The 16818-nt window shown below is 46.6% G+C and overlaps 1 protein-coding gene across 10 annotated transcripts in view; it reads right to left on the reverse strand.

The window, feature by feature from the left end:
- The window catches only part of palld (palladin, cytoskeletal associated protein), a 124780-nt gene that overhangs the window by 44486 nt on the left and 63476 nt on the right, over positions 1-16818 (reverse strand). For 7 of the 10 annotated variants that reach the window (XM_045687652.1, XM_045687655.1, XM_045687650.1 and 4 more), the window contains 9 exons: positions 12107-12282; positions 11932-11992; positions 10092-10224; positions 9819-9887; positions 8399-8540; positions 8243-8266; positions 6870-7010; positions 5414-5801; positions 4568-4603 (listed from right to left, as the gene is read on the reverse strand). In XM_045687652.1, coding sequence (XP_045543608.1) covers positions 4568-4603; positions 5414-5801; positions 6870-7010; positions 8243-8266; positions 8399-8540; positions 9819-9887; positions 10092-10224; positions 11932-11992; positions 12107-12282 — 1170 coding nt within the window. The remainder of the gene's footprint in view (positions 1-4567; positions 4604-5413; positions 5802-6869; positions 7011-8242; positions 8267-8398; positions 8541-9818; positions 9888-10091; positions 10225-11931; positions 11993-12106; positions 12283-16818) is intronic. The other 3 variants (XM_045687651.1, XM_045687658.1, XM_045687653.1) reach the window with 2 other exon arrangements.

Genomic DNA, 16818 nt, shown 5'->3' on the forward strand with positions numbered 1-16818 from the left:
GTCAGAACATGACTTTGTATTGTTCTGTGATTTCAAGAAACAAACGAATAAACAAACGAACGCGCGGACACACGCGCACTCTCTCTCTCTCTCTCTCTCTCTCTCTCTCTGTCTCTCTCTCTCTCTGTCTCTCTCTCTCTCTCTCTCTCTCTCTCTCTCTCTCTCTCTCTCTCTGTCTCTCTCTCTCTCTCTCTCTCTCTGTCTCTCTCTCTCTCTCTCTCTCTCTCTCTCTGTCTCTCTCTCTCTCTCTCTCTCTCTCTCTCTCTGTCTCTCTCTCTGTCTCTCTCTCTCTCTCTCTGTCTCTCTCTCTCTCTCTCTGTCTCTCTCTCTCTCTCTCTCTGTCTCTCTCTCTCTCTCTCTCTGTCTGTCTCTCTCTCTCTCTCTGTCTCTCTGTCTCTCTCTCTCTCTCTCTCTCTCTCTCTCTCTCTCTCTCTCTCTCTCTCTCTCTCTCTGTCTCTCTCTCTCTCTCTCTCTCTCTCTCTCTCTCTCTCTCTCTCTCTCTCTCTCTCTCTCTCTCTCTCTCTCTCTCTCTCTCTCTCTGTCTCTCTCTCTCTCTGTCTCTCTCTCTCTCTCTCTCTCTGTCTCTCTCTCTCTCTCTCTCTCTCTCTCTCTCTCTGTCTCTCTCTGTCTCTCTCTCTCTCTCTCTCTCTCTCTCTCTCTCTCTCTCTCTCTCTCTCTCTCTCTCTCTCTCTCTCTCTCTATGTGACTCATTGTGTTAGGTCTCTCATGGTGGAGGCTGTGACAGATCAGTCTGGAACAGTGAGGATTAACACAGCTGTCTGATCATGATGACCCTCACACCCTGCAGGGGTTCTGAGAGGCACTACAGCATCACTTCCTCCTCACCGTGACGACAGTGCCACATTATGATCTTATGATCCACAACCTGTTTTTAGACTGACCAGAACTCAACCACATTTCAAGTAGTCCTCAATCAAGGATGGAGTTATGATGGTTATGGTTATTTTATGGAATGTTTTTAAGTTTAGATTGTGAGCGGGTTATGACATGGCAGTGTTGAGGTTGTTTAAACCCCTGATCTGTGCTTGACTCCTCTGCTTTTCACAATCCGTAATCCTCAAATAATCTAAAGCAAACAAGAAGATGAAGCCTGGTGGAGATTCTCACAGAGTGTTTGCCAGAGAGGGTTCAACAGTAGGCTGTTTATAAAATGGATATGTGCAAGATAACTATTTCAACTGTCAGGTTTTGATTCTTTGTTTTATGAAACAGTGATTAAGATATAAAATGTTGGCAGGATAATTCCTGCTTGTGTGTTTGACGACGCCCACCCACAGATTATATCCCAACCCATAATCTAATGTTGTGCCACCGTGATCACAGTTAGTACTACAGTCACACCTCACTGAGCCCCATTCACTTGGCTCTTCTCTATGATCCTCTCCTCAAAAACCTTGCATGGTCTGGGTTTGGACTTTCCCTTCAGAGGCTGCCGCTTGAACTGAATGTCAGTGTTTCTGTACAAATAAATACTGTATCATTATCTTTTGTAGGTTAAGTTTTGCATGTGAATCTAGTAAATGTTGACAGTAATCGACAAGATGGCAATTAATAACTTGACGATTTGCCACACAGCAGCCACAGGGAATCTCAGGGGGACTCTGAGGCACCAGTTCCAGGAAAGAGGCACTTTCTAAATCCCTTGCATTTAAAAATGCTCACGCCAGCACATACATACACACCTTGTTTTCAGAGTATGTCGTAACCATTCAACATGAAACAGTTCCTGTGATGTGTCACACTGGGTAAGCATGTACAAGACTAGAAAGCTGATACTGAACACCATTGCCGCTTACACTCCATCACAACGTACACATGTGGGGGTTCGCACACGTACACACACACATGCACGCACACACACAAACAGACACAAACACACATACACACCCTCCTACACACACATAGGGAAAGCAGATTGACAAATTCCAGGTGTTAACAGTCCAGTGTGATACGGCTTTATTCTTGATCAGACCCCTGGTGAATCTGAATCATAAATCAGGATGGAACATGCAAACTCTCCAAAATGGCAGCCCAGTGACCTCACACTGATACGATAGCTCCCATCTAAGTGATTTATGACCTGTCTCAAGGCATGGCTACAGACCCAACAACCTTTAACAGCTTAATACAGACTGTTATACACTGCTGCCCTTAAGCCCCAAAACAGACTCAACCTGCCTCTCTCTCTCTCTCTCTCTCTCTCTCTCCCCTCTCTCTCTCCCCTCTCTCTCTCCCCTCTCTCTCCCTCTCTCTCTCTCTCCCCCTCTCTCTCCCCCTCTCTCTCTCTCTCTCTCTCTCTCCCCTCTCTCCCTCTCTCTCCCACTCTTAAAACACAAGGCCAGTGTTCTGATCCTAACACCAACCTGTGGCCTCTCCCCTGAGAGCTTCCTCTGATTCTTCCACCAGGTGTGGCAACACCAGTAACAACAGCCATCAGAACTACTGACTGACTGACTGACTGACTGACTGACTGACTGACTGGCTGACTGACTGACTGACTGACTGGCTGACTGGCTGACAGACTGACTGACTGACTGACTGACTGGCTGACTGGCCCAGCTCCATCTTCCTCCAGTACAGAACAGTCACAGTGCAGACGGACAGCAGGCGTGTTTTCCCAGATCAGGTCTTGTACAGTCACCTCAGCCTGCCAAGTCATACAGCAACTTCCTCTCCACAGTAGAGCCCTGAATCTCCACAGTAGAGCCCTGAATCTCCACAGTAGAGGCATGAATCTCCACAGTAGAGGCATGAATCTCCATAGTAGAGCCCTGAATCTCCACAGTAGAGGCATGAATCTCCACAGTAGAGGCATGAATTTTAAGCCCGAGCCCTACCCATGCCCATGACGTTCAGGCCCTACCCTACCCAGGCCCGATTGCTTCTGCCAAATTTAAGGCCCTGCCCAAAACCCCAAATCAGAAAAAACTTCCTCTGTTAGTAAATCCATTTGCTGCTCCTCTCTGTCTGTCACTCGCTCCCTGCCCACAGCTCGCTGTGCATGCGCTCTGCTCATGGCATTCTGAGTCTGTGATTATTCATAGCAATAGCTCTGCTTGGGCTGCTCTGCTCAATAAAGAGACATGAGAGAGCAGTTAGCTGTTAGCTACTTTTCATCACTCTAAACTCCAACTGTCTTATATTTGACGAGGTTGAAGCTCTTCTGACACCATGTTAGGATTTTAGTCAGATATAACTGTGCTGCGCAGCAGAGTACATGCAAATGGCTCAGCTTTAAAATGTTAGTCATCATTTTAGTGATACCTGAGCCCTGCCAGTACCCTAGTTATTGATGAAAAAACAGGCCCTACCCGGCCCTAACCGATGTATAATGTCGAGACCCGTCAGGCTCTGGTCAGGTAGGAGGAGAGCTCTACTCCACAGCCCAGCTCTGTTAATGCAGCTCTGAGATAGCATCGACAGGAGAGCTTTCATCAAGATACCAGCCCACAGACCCACAGCTCACAGGTCAAGGCACTGAGAGGCATAAATAACAGGTTTTGGCCTATGTAATGGTTGAGATGCATGGATGCAATAGTACTTCCTCTTAGACTATCACACTAAAAGGACTTTCTTTCCTTGTGAATAAAATACAGCAGTTAAAGCAGTAACTGTGACTGTGATTTATCTATTAAAAACATCCGTCGAAACAGACACTGATTCACAGACCTTACTGGCTCCAGTGAAATGGTAGGTGTTGCATGATAGTGCTTTGTTTCACATTAGGAGACAGAGAGCTAAGACAGTGGGCTCATAGTTTCCATTCAGTTCCCCATTGGATTCACAGCAATTTAGAAAAACGACTCAATCAGAAACTCGATTAAAGTTACATTGGAGGCCTCAAATCAAATCCAGATAAGAGAAAAACAGACTTTTACATCAGAGGCAGTAAAAGTCACACAACAGGATCCCCTTTCACAGACGTAGACACTGTAGAACCGTGGCTTCAACATTGTGCAAAAGCATGCCGTTTAAAAAACGTTATTGTTTTCAGGAGGTGTTCAGGAGAACAAATGAGAGGCAGTGACCCCTGCCGTGAGGTCAGAGGTTGAAGGTAAAAAGTGGCCGGTGCCTGAGGCTTTAGTTTGTCAGCCAACACTTCTACAGGTCACCAGGGGACAGAGAGGAAGCTAAACTCCAGCACGGCATGGCACAACACATTGACCCCTGGGTAATGGCAGGGCTGGTGTTTTTACTGTGTAATTACTGAGTGTATGTAGCAGAGGAGAGGGGGGTCAGTGCACCGTCCCTCTGCACGCTTCACCACGGGGAGCTGATTGTTTTTGGCAGTATGTTTGTGTTATTATTGTGGAAAAACTCACTCAAGGAAGCAGCTTTATGGTGATCCTACTATTTGCAGAAACTCAAGCCGGGACACCAAAAGAAATACAGCAAAACAATCTGAATGTGCCAACACATCGTTATGATGCCATTATTCTTCCAACTCCACTGCTAAACAATATGGCTCCACTCACATCACACCCAGAAACAGACCCAGACCAGACCCAGACCAGACCAGACCCAGACCAACCCTTCGGTTATTTACCTGTCACGTTCTGTCTCCTCCTCTATACCCTCCGCTCTGGAAGCAGAGAGGATACAATGTCAACATTTAGCAAGAGATACACAAATAGGCAATCCAACGCAACAACACATATGCTATGTACAAAGCACAGAGCATGAACCCTACACAACATCCATGTTCCACATGCATCAGAAATATGTCAGTCTCAGACCCCCTCACTAATGCATAAGACATATATCATGTCTGAACCACAACATTAAATCAGAAGCTAGACCCTGCAACACGAACAGAGGCCATCCATAACAAGACTGTGCAGTCAAGTCCATACACAGTCCCAAATCAAGACATACACAAACCATACAAGGACAATAAATGCTCTACTGCAACAACACAGACATCATACTCACTGCCTTTAATAAAACACAGGGAGGCCACAGGGGGAGGCCATACAGAGAAAGCAGGGGCCCTGGTCGTGCATATAGGAGTCACACAGAGACAATAGGAGCCATCCATCAGAACAGAAGCCAATCTGTTTTCAGCCACAGAACAGCTGCCAGCCAGGCCAACTCTCTGGCACACAACAGAACACAGCACTGACATGGCACTGACACCATCATAAAGAGACCAGAATGCTTTTGTTCTGTAAATACTGGGATTCCCCTTGTAACCCTTTCAGAAGCAGAATACACCCAGATCACTGATCCACAATACAATCACTTATTATGAGAGTCATGGCGCCAGCTCAATCAGACATCACTTATGACAGCCCTCCTCTGGTGCAGTGGGATGCGGTGAGATGAGCAGGGAGGCAAGGGTAAGGAGAGTGGCAGGGTGGTGGCAGCATGGCAGGATGGAGGGTGTATTCACAGTTTGGGCTTGGTGGGCAGCGGAGGACCTTCCTTCACCGGGGCCGGAGACATCTTGGCTGGGCCTGGGAAGTCTGGCTGGGCCTCTCGGGGAGGCAGGCTGAAGGAGGGCTGAGGGGGGCTGGCAGGCCTGCCGTTCTGCAGTGCCCAGTTGGCCCGGTCCTGACCCTGCACGTCGTGGTACATGTGAACAGGCTGCAGGCCCGACATGCTGGGCCAGATCTCCAGCTCGTTGACGTGGAAACCCTCGGCGCAGGTACTGGGTGGGACCTTGGGCGGAACCTCCAATAGGCTGATCTCTGTGGGCGGGGGAGGGGGAAAGGCCTGGGTGTCCTCGAAGACAGAGTCGTCCCCGGACGCCACACCATTCCTGACCGAGTCATACACCGCTAGAGGGAGAGAGACAAGAAGTGTCACACTACAGACATCTCCTCACACAGTGCACTAAAATAACCTGCAGCAGATCCCAGACTGCCCCACATCCCCCTCTTATAGCCTACTAAACATGGCAGTTCTATATTTAGTTTGGAATGTGATGTGATCTAAAGTAGCAGCTGTGTCCAGTCAGCCTGTTAGTCTGGGGGAGGTCTTGATGTAACCCCTGTTTATTTGGTCCTTGGATTTCCTCTGATTGCGTGGTGAACTGAGAGTACACAGAGTTATCAGAGAGAATAAACACATCTCCCTTCTCCCACACTGAGATAGTTGATCATCACCTAACTAACCTCCTCCCCCTCTACTACTCCCCCTCCTTCTCCTCTCCTCCTCTCTCCCTCTCCTCCTCCCCCTCTCCTCCTCCCCGTCTCCCCCTCCCCCACTCCCCCTCCTTCTCCTCGCCTCCTCTCTCCCTCTCCTCCTCCCCCTCTCCTCCTCCCCCACTCCCCCTCCTTCTCCTCTCCTCCTCTCTCCCTCTCCTCCTCCCCCTCTCCCCCTCCCCCCACTCCCCCCTCCTTCTCCTCGCCTCCTCTCTCCCTCTCCTCCTCCCCCCTCTCCCCTCCCCCACTCCCCCCTCCTTCTCCTCGCCTCCTCTCTCCCTCTCCTCCTCCCCCCTCTCCTCCTCCCCCAGTCCCCCCTCCTTCTCCTCTCCTCCTCCCCCTCTCCTCCTCTCTTCCTCTCCTCCTCCCCCTCTCCGTCTCCTCCTCTCATCCTCATATAGATCCAGGATTATCCAGGATAATAAACAGGACCAGGACAGTCATCTGAACCAGAGGAAACCACACAGGGATACACTAGACCTCCCAGGCTGACTGTCTATTGGTAATCATTGATATGACGTAGAGCCAGACAGGCCCTCATACTTGACCCAGATGTACCAAAATACTGCACAAACACTGTGCAAACTACAAACTCACATGCACTAAAGTTTAACTCAATTACACTTTAAGCAAATTCACCTACAAGTTGCTACAAGTTATAGAAACTGTGCTCAAGTTAATACAATAATGATGGTACCTCACCTGTGGGAGTGTTGAAGGCCCCTCCGGTGACAGAGAGTTGGGCTGTGCTGCTGACGGAGCCGTAAAGGTTGGTTGCAGTGCAGCAGAACTGACCTCCATCCTCTGGGAAGGCCTCTGCTATCACCAGCGTACAGATCTCCTCTGGAGAAAACCAATCACAACTCTCATCACATACACTGTGGTGAATTAAACAACTAGCAGTGGCACAGTGTTGAAACTAACAGCAAAAAAGAAATACTGGTGGTCAGTATAAACAGGTTAGGGAAAGTTTGTAACAGTTGAATGAGACAGACAGTTGGACCGGTTTAATAGATGTTTACACAGCCATAGAAAGAGTGTAAGGTTTACTATCTATATGTTTGTAGTTGGAGGTAAGACAGACATAGATAGACAGGTAGACATTTGGTATGTACATGTTAAACAGGAGACTGACAATTAGATGTGACTCACTGCCAAGGAAGAGACTAAATATCAGACAGGGTATCAGGGTCGAGAGACAGACAAACAGAGACAGACAGACAGACCACTCTGAATGTGACAGGTGAAGTAGGAAAACATACACATACACAGACAGACAGATAGACATACCAACACATGTAGACACACAAACACACACACAAAGAAAAAGAGAAAGTGTGAGAGGGAGAAAGTGGGAGAGCTATGAGAGCTTGACGGTAACACCTGATGTACCTCTTTAGTCACGTCTCAAAGTGGAAAAGTCTCTTAGTAAATATGATTGTGTAAGAGATTGTGTTCGCCTCTCAGAGTTTATTACATTCCCTCTTGTTGTCCCAGACTGTTGTTTTGAGGCCTTCGTCAAATCCAGGTCAACAGTAGATGACATCATCACAGTGCCAAAGTGACAGCACAGACTGACACAACATACAGACTGACACAACATACAGACTGACACAACATACAGACTGAGACAACATACAGACTGAGACAACATACAGACTGACACAACATACAGACTGACACAACATATAGACTGAGACAACATACAGACTGAGACAACATACAGACTGAGACAACATACAGACTGAGACAACATACAGACTGACACAACATACAGACTGACACAACATACAGACTGAGACAACATACAGACTGAGACAACATACAGACTGAGACAACATACAGACTGACACAACATACAGACTGAGACAACATACAGACTGAGACAACATACAGACTGAGACAACATACAGACTGACACAACATACAGACTGAGACAACATACAGACTGAGACAACATACAGACTGAGACCGGTTTGGATGCATGATGGAGCTGACGAGAGTAGACATATAGCAGTGACTATGTTGATGACAACATGCCTGAGAATGACATAGGAGGAAGTGAAGTAACTTACCTGGCTCTGCTGCAGACCGTGGCTCTGTGTTTCACATGACATCAAAGGGAGAGAGGGAGAGGAGGGAGTAAGACTCATAAATCATTCAGTCCTTTTTTAACTTTTCGATGACCTCTCACACCAATAAGTATTCTGACTCTACTGAGAATGTCTCACTTTTCTGCAGGATGCGGAAGTCTGGAGAGTCCTGGATGACCTGTCCCTGTCTGAACCACTGGACCTGCAGAGGAAAGCTGCCTCGAACCCTGCACTCCAACACAACCACCTGACCCTCTGATGCCTGGGCATTCTGTAAGAGCTGGATGGGGAGAGAGACAGAGTTTTGAGGGAGGGAGGGAGGGAGGGAGGGAGGGTGAGAGATGAGAGAGAGAGACGGGGGGCAAGGTAAAGAGGAGAAAGAAACAGAGAGAAAGGGTCAGGGTTAGACAGAGAGAGAACAAAGGAGAGGAGGAGAAAGAGACATCGGATGGAAGAAAGGAAGATTAAGAAAAAAAAGTGGGAGAAGAGGAAATTAATGAAGACATAGAGAGAGAGGAAGACAACACAGTGTCAGTAAGCAGAGCAGAACAGAACACCACACGTGGGAGTGGGAGGCCAGCAGACACTGACCCCATTTACAGCACTCTGTCTCACAAAAGGACAGGACAGAGAAGGGCTATCCAGACAATCCTGTGACAGCTTCTAGTGTTGCAATCAGAGAGGCAGGAAACCATCCGTTGAGAGGCCAAGGCAGGGGCCAACGGCAGCATTGTGTTACCTCTCCAACCAGTCAACAGGTCTCACAGTGAAAGGACTCATCCTGTCTATCAGCAACAGAAACTCTCTCGTTGTGTGTGTACTGTGTGTGAATCAGTGCCTCTCTTTGTGAGTGTATGAACTGGGTTTTGCAATGTGACTGAATATATTGGGACGACCTGGGTGAAATGTGTGTGTGTGTGTGTTTACAAGTGTGTGCGTATGTGTGTTTCAGTGTGTGTGTGTGTGTGTGTGTGTGTGTGTGTGTGTGTGTGTGTGTGTGTGTGTGTGTGTGTGTGTGTGTGTGTGTGTGTGTGTGTGTGTGTGTGTGTGTGTGTGTGTGTGTGTGTGTGTGTCTATGCCTATGTGTGTGTGCAACCGCCAGGGTGACATCACACCCCTGACTTCACCCAAAAAGAGCACATATTCTCATTGAGATGAAGCCCTACAGCTCCTGGAGGAGGGGGTGAAGACAAACAAATGTCTTTCTGTAACGAGCTGGAAAATGATTTGTAGTCTGCAGGGCTGGATGGGAGTGAGACCCTCCTGACCCATGTCGGTTTGGCAGGCCTGTTTGATGCGCTGCCTCACATCCCACCAGCACACAGACCATGACGTATGGCCTGAGGTGGGCTGAGGGAGGAGGGGAGGAGCAGTTGTAGGTTCCAGAATGGTTAGAGCAGGAGACAGAAACTTTCTGGCTGCACTCCTTCAAATGGAATGTTTTATCTGGCCCCCGCCCGTCTTACACTGTGTTATTACAGGGAGATGCAGCGTGCGGGTGTCTGCATTTATGTGTGTGTGATGCACAACTTTTCCATAACTCCAAATGTAGTCTTACCTTGGTAAAGATAGGGGGCGCTGTAAGAGGACCACCACCTCCATATAGTGAAGAAACTGGACTCTGCATCTGGAGGACAAGATAGAGAGATGTAATCTGACCATAAAGTATCCATCTTGAGAACACCTGCTGTTGTTATTCATAATGACCCTTCCAGATCGTATACTGCTGTGTGTGTGTGTGTGTGTGTGTGTGTGTGTGTGTGTGTGTGTGTGTGTGTGTGTGTGTGTGTGTGTGTGTGTGTGTGTGTGTGTGTGCGTGCGTGTCTCCTACCCGGTGTGGGGGTGCAGATAGGACCAGGGTGGAGCGGTGAGGTACAGCCTCAGGGCTCTTGGGTGAAGGTGAACGAATGGACAGGGAGATTGAAGTTGTCTTCTTCTGGACACTAAAACAGACAGCATTAGGTCTGTTCATAGCCATTTAGAGAGAGAAAACAAAACTGTGCAGTAAATGTATAATTACTACTCTTTGCAATAATTGTCTGCTCTCACACACATCTGATGCTATAAACACACAAAGCCGTCAATTTACACCTTATAAATGACTTTGGACCATATGAAAATGGACTAAGATGATGTCACTGAGAATGAGAGCCAAGACGTTAATGTGTAAACAGAAGAGCGGATGAAGGAGTAGTGAAGGCAGAGTGAAGACAGGGAGGGACAGGTGGGAGATACACAGAGAGATAATGACAGAGACAGAGAGAGACAAGGCAAGAAGGGCCTTCTATGCCATCAAAAGGGACATAAAATGTGGCATACCAATTAGGGTCTGGCTAAAAATACTTGAATCAGTTAAAGAACCCATTGCCCTTTATGGTTGTGAGGCCTGGGGTCCGCTCACCAAGCAAGAATTCACAAAATGGAATAAACACCAAATTGAGACTGCATGCAGAATTTTGCAAAACTATCCTCCGTGTACAATGTAAAACACCAAATAATGCATGCAGAGCAGAATTAGGCAGATAACCTCTAATTATCAAAATCCAAAAAAGAGGCGTTCACTTCTACAACCACCTAAAAGGAAGCAATTCCCAAACCTTCCATAACAAAGCCATCACCTACAGAGAGATGAACCTGGAGAAGAGTCCCCTAAGCAAGCTGGTCCTGGGGCTCTGTTCACAAACACAAATAGACGCCACAGAGCCCCAGGACAGCAACACAATTAGACCCAAACCAAAAAACTGCGCAAACTAGAATGCTATTTGGCCCTAAACAGAGAGTACACAGTGGCAGAATACCTGACCACTGTGACTGACCAAAACTTAAGGAAAGCTTGACTATGTACAGACTCAGTGAGCATAGCCTTGCTATTGAGAAAGGCCGCTGTAGGCAGACCTGGCTCTCAAGAGAAGACAGGCTATGTGCACACTGCCCACAAAATGAGGTGGAAACTGAGCTGCACTTCCTAACCTCCTGCCCAATGTATGACCATATTATAGACACATACTTCCCTCAGATTACACAGACCCATAAAGAATTTGAAAACAAACCCCATATCTATTAGGTGAAATACCACAGTGTGCCATCACAGCAGAAAGATGTGTGACCTGTTGCCACAAGAAAAGGGCAACCAGTGGAGAACAAACACCATTGTAAATACAACCCATATTTATGTTTATTTATTTCCCCTTTTGTACTTTAACCATTTGCACATAATATGACATTTGAAATGTCTTTATTATTTTTTGAACTTTTGTGAGTGTTTACTGTTCATTTTTGTATTGTTTATTTCATTTTGTTTATTATCTATTTCACTTGCTTTGGCAATGTAAACATATGTTTCCCATGTCAATAAAGCCCTTAAATTGAAATTGAATTTAATTGAGAAAGAGAGAGGGAGGAGGCAGCCCCCCAGAGACCTCTCATTATCTAAATGACCCAGAGTTTCACTGGCCAGGGTTATAAGGTAAATCGACAGGTTTATAGGGCGAGTTAAATTATAGCAAGCAGCTAGCCTGATTACCACCTGGAGTTAACCTTGACCCAACCACAGGGTTAGGAAGGGGTTAAGGCTCTCAAGGTGAGGGGTGGTGAGAGGTTCATGCTGAGACACAGGCATGCACACACGCACGCATTCATGCACACACACACACACACACACACAAACATACTGAGGCATGGCTCCTGATCTGGACTTGGACACTTCTCCTTCTGAGTCGGAGGATGAAGCACCTGAACAGAGGTACAGAGGGATGAGAAATAGAGACCTTTCAATGAGAGTTGTCTGTACATTCATTCAAATGACAGGAATTGAATAACAGTGAGTCCAGAGGTAGTAGCAGTTACCCTGGATGTAGACCTCTGCCGAGGTGTTGTCAGCCCCCTGGCTGTTGGAGGCCACGCAGGTGTAGCGTCCCGTGTCGTCCTCGAAGGCCTCAGCGATCACCAGCGTGTGTAGGGCACCATCCCTCCAGATCTGGATGTCAGGACAGTGGTGCAGCTCCCGCCCCTCACAGAACCACCTGGACACACACAGAGATAACGGTCACTTAAATACCATTATACAAACAGCCATAGGCCCTACCAATGTGTTGATACAAGTAAGAGCCATCACTCAAGATAAAACTATTTAATTCATTTCAGATTAGCGGTTATAATCAAGACTGTGAAGAATGTGGTCTGCCAATCAGAGTAATTAATCAGATTACTGTAAACCCCCCTCCAAACGCACCCACACACCTGAGCACTGCCAGACAGACACCGACACTCATCTGTGATACATTGGTTTTGGGATCATTGAGATCTTTCATGGTTTCCATTAAAATGTTATCCAACCTCAGTTTATGTGTGGCTACTGTTTATACTGTGCATTCATTTATGAGTCCCATTTTTCACTTCTCTCAACACCATGTCCACTGTGAGGTGTAGATACAAAGTCGTATTAGACTTTTTCTCACACATATGCCTTCACAGACACCTCTACCCTCTGGGCATGTCTCAAAGAGTGTTTCTGTACCTGCTCAAGCTCAGCCATGAGGCAATGACAAAACACAGAGTTACAGGAAACAGGCATATCCCCTCCTTCTCCACCCCCAGACGTCTGAGTTTCTGCCTGGGCTGGAGCGTGGCCTGGTGGGACCTGCCTTGCTCGATACCCCTTCAGAGGGCTTCACTCAATTCTCCCCTCTCTGGATCGCAGGAGGCATAAGACAGTCTACAGACAGTCTACCACACTAAACAGGCCTAAAATAGTCTACAGACTGTCTACCACACTAAACAGGCATGAGACAGCCTACCAGACTAGACAGGCCTCAGACAGTCTACCACACTAAACATGCATGAGACCATCTATTACAGCAAACAGGCCTAAAATAGTCTACAGACTGTCTATCACAAGAAACAGAAAGGAGACAGTCTACCAGACCCAATCTGTCTCATCTCTGTTCACAGAGCCGATGATCAAACCAACCACTACTGATGCCACGTCACCACTTCAAACACAGCCACAATATTCCCAGAACCATCTCACTCCTGCTTCTCCATGTTTTTGCTCCTCCTATAAAATGAGAGCACATGCTCCTATACAGCTGTAACTGTATTGCCCATTAACCCCAGCAGTGAGAGGAGAAGGAGGAGTAGCAGGAGGAGGAGGAGCAGGAATTCAGAATGGAGGAAGCACAGCTGTTCCGTTCCGCCGATGGCAGACCTCGGGAGATTCCAGCCTTTCTGGAACGCTGTATAAAATGCCCTGCATTCCTCTGCCTGGCTATTATACACTTAACATTATACCCTCACTTCACCCTGCCAGTCAGATGCCAGGACAGACAGACAGAGACAGACAGACAGACAGACAGACAGACAGACAGACAGACAGACAGACAGACAGACAGACAGACAGACAGACAGACAGACAGACAGACAGACAGACAGACAGACAGACAGACAGACAGACAGACAGACAGACAGACAGACAGACAGACATCACTTAATCCCCTATGATTTACACCTGACGTGAGAGAGATGCTGAGAGAAGAAAGGGATGGAGAAAGTGAATGAGAGTGCTGGGTAGAACAAGAGTATGGATGAGTGGTGTGTCAGGCAGGCTCTGACAGGACAACTGCATACACAACACTCTGTCATTATCGAAACGGGATCGCACAACACAATTCATTAGCACCACTGGCAGGTGGATGAGCCAAAGGGATTTAGTCATAATATTCTGACTGTCAGACTGCACTTAACTGGATGAGCAAAAGGGTTATTCCCTGTTATAGCTACAGTTGAAGTCGGAAGTTTACATACACCTGAGCCAAAAACATTTAAACTCAATTCCTGACATTTAAGCCAAGTAAAAATGTCCTGTCTTAGGTCAGTTAGGATCACCACTTTATTTTAAGAATGTGAAATGTCAGAAAAATAGCAGAGAGGATGATTTATTTCAGCTTTTATTTCTTTCATCACATTCCCAGTGGGTCAGAAGTTTACATACACTCAATTAGTATTTGGTAGCATTGCCTTTAAATTGTTTAACTTGGGTCAAACGTTTCAGGTAGCCTTCCACAAGCTTCCCACAATAAGTTGGGTGAATTTTGGCCCATTCCTCCTGACAGAGCTGGTGTAACTGAGTCAGGTTTGTAGGCCTCCTTGCTCGCACACACTTTTTCAGTTCTGCCCACAAATTTTCTATCGGATTGAGGTCAGGGCTTTGTGATGGCCACTCCAATACCTTGACTTTGTTGTCCTTAAGCCATTTTGCCACAACTTTGGAAGTATGCTTGGGGTCATTGTCCATTTGGAAGACCCATTTGCGACCAAGCTTTAACTTCCTGACTGATGTCTCGAGATGTTACTTCAAAATATCCACATAATTTTCCTTCCTCATGAAGCGATCTATTTTGTGAAGTGCACCAGTCCCTCCTGCAGTAAAGCACCCCCACAACATGATGCTTCCACCCCCGTGCTTCACGGTTGGGATGGTGTTCTTCAGCTTGCAAGCCTCCCCCTTTTTCCTCCAAAGATAGCGATGGTCATTATGGCCAAACAGTTCTATTTTTGTTTCATCAGACCAGAGGACATTTCTCCAAAAACTACGATCTTTGTCCCCATGTGCAGTTGCAAACCGTAGTCTGGCTTTGTTATGGCGGTTTTGGAGCAGTGGCTTCTTCCTTGCTGAGCGGCCTTTCAGGTTATGTCGATTTAGGACTCGTTTTACTGTGGATATAGATACTTTTGTACCTGTTTCCTTCTGCATCTTCACAAGGTCCTTTGCTGTTGTTCTGGGATTGATTTGCACTTTTTGCACCAAAGTATATTCATCTCCAGGAGACAGAACGCGTCTCCTTCCTGAGCGGTATGACGGCTGCGTGGTCCCATGGTGTTTATACATGCGTACTATTGTTTGTACAGATGAACGTGGTACCTTCAGGCTTTTGGAAATTGCTCCCAAGGATGAACCAGACTTGTAGAGGTCTTGGCTGATTTATTTCAAATGATGTCAGTTCGCCTATCAGAAGCTTCTAAAGCCATGACATCATTTTCTGGAATTTTCCAATCTGTTTAATGGCACAGTCAACTTAGTGTATGTAAACTTCTGACCCACTGGAATTGTGACACAGTGAATAATAAGTGAAATAATCTGTCTGTAAACAATTGTTGGAAAAATGACTTGTGTCATGCACAAAGTAGATGTCCTAACCGACTTGCCAAAACTATAGTTTGTTAACAAGAAATTTGTGGAGTGGTTGAAAAATGAGTTTTAATGACTCCAACCTAAGTGTATGTAAACACAACTGTATGTCTTAGCATGGTAAGCAAGGCTAGTCATAAGCCTACACTTGGGGACATTCAGCTGTCCCCATAGGAGAAAGGTATTTGGTTCCAGGGAGGAGACGTTTTGGTTCCACGTAAAACCCTTTTGGGTTGCATGTAAAACCCTGTGGAAAGGGTCCTATATGTAACCCAAAAGTGTTCTACCTGGAACCAAATAGGCTTCTTCAAATGCTTCCACTATGGGGACAGCCGAAGAACCCGTTTAGGTTCTAGATAGCGCCTTTTTTTCTAAGAGTGTGCTATAACTGGGACTGCTCTGAACTGTTTCTACAACCACTGCTTTACCCTTAGTAATGACCTAGTCTCGATACCAGTCGTGTGTCTTAGCATGGTTAGCGAGGCTAGTCATAACCCTATATTGTGACGGCATTGAACTGCTCCTACTGCTACAGCTCTAATATTAACCTCTCGTAACTGGGTTCTCTTCCTTATTTCCTGATTAAGTGAAATGAAGGAAAGTTAGCCACAGCCTATCGTCCAGCAAGACAGTTGGGTTAAATGTGTTAAATGATAGGAAACAGATCAGGGCTGTTAGTGACACGAGGCCTCGAGCAGGGAGGAAGGGAGGCCTTGTGTTATCCAGCAGCAGCAGCATGTCATCCACACAGGCAGCTGGAGGCCAAGAGTCAGCCATGCTCCAAACATCCACAGCTATCTCCACTGTACTGATGAGACAGACCGTGACAAACATGCCAAGCCTTTGTACAGCACTCTTCCTTCTACCCAAGAACATGGGTTTGCTGTTTGATCTGTTTTTAATGCTCAGTAATATCAAAGGCTTGTGTTGAGGCACTGAAACAGTTACAGGGATACAGTGCACTGAGCTGACAGCAGCAGGCAATTGCAAGTCTTGATTGTTTGAGCAAAGCAATATGTCTGCGTGGTTCAGGATCCATTTCTCACATTATGACAACGGGGAAGAAATAACTAAATAACTTGGTTGGTTAAAATCCATCTTCTGGGAATTAGCTCTGAATTAAAAATCAAGGCGATTTGTGTTTTCTTTTGCTCTCATGCCAAACTGTTTCTGTTGAGTCCCCATTTCTCTATGATAATCACAATGACTCGTAGTCTCCCTCAGATTCTCAGTGCCACATGCTCCCAGTTTGAAGTATCCCATACTGCATACACTCCACTTTAGCTGTAACAGAATCATTTGGACTATACATTCACTAGAGGGTACACTTAATATAGAGGGAAAGAGAGTAGAGCAGAGTAGGCAGCCAGGA

The sequence above is a fragment of the Salmo salar genome, chromosome ssa10, assembly GCF_905237065.1.
Source record: "Salmo salar chromosome ssa10, Ssal_v3.1, whole genome shotgun sequence".
Classification (NCBI taxonomy): domain Eukaryota; kingdom Metazoa; phylum Chordata; class Actinopteri; order Salmoniformes; family Salmonidae; genus Salmo; species Salmo salar.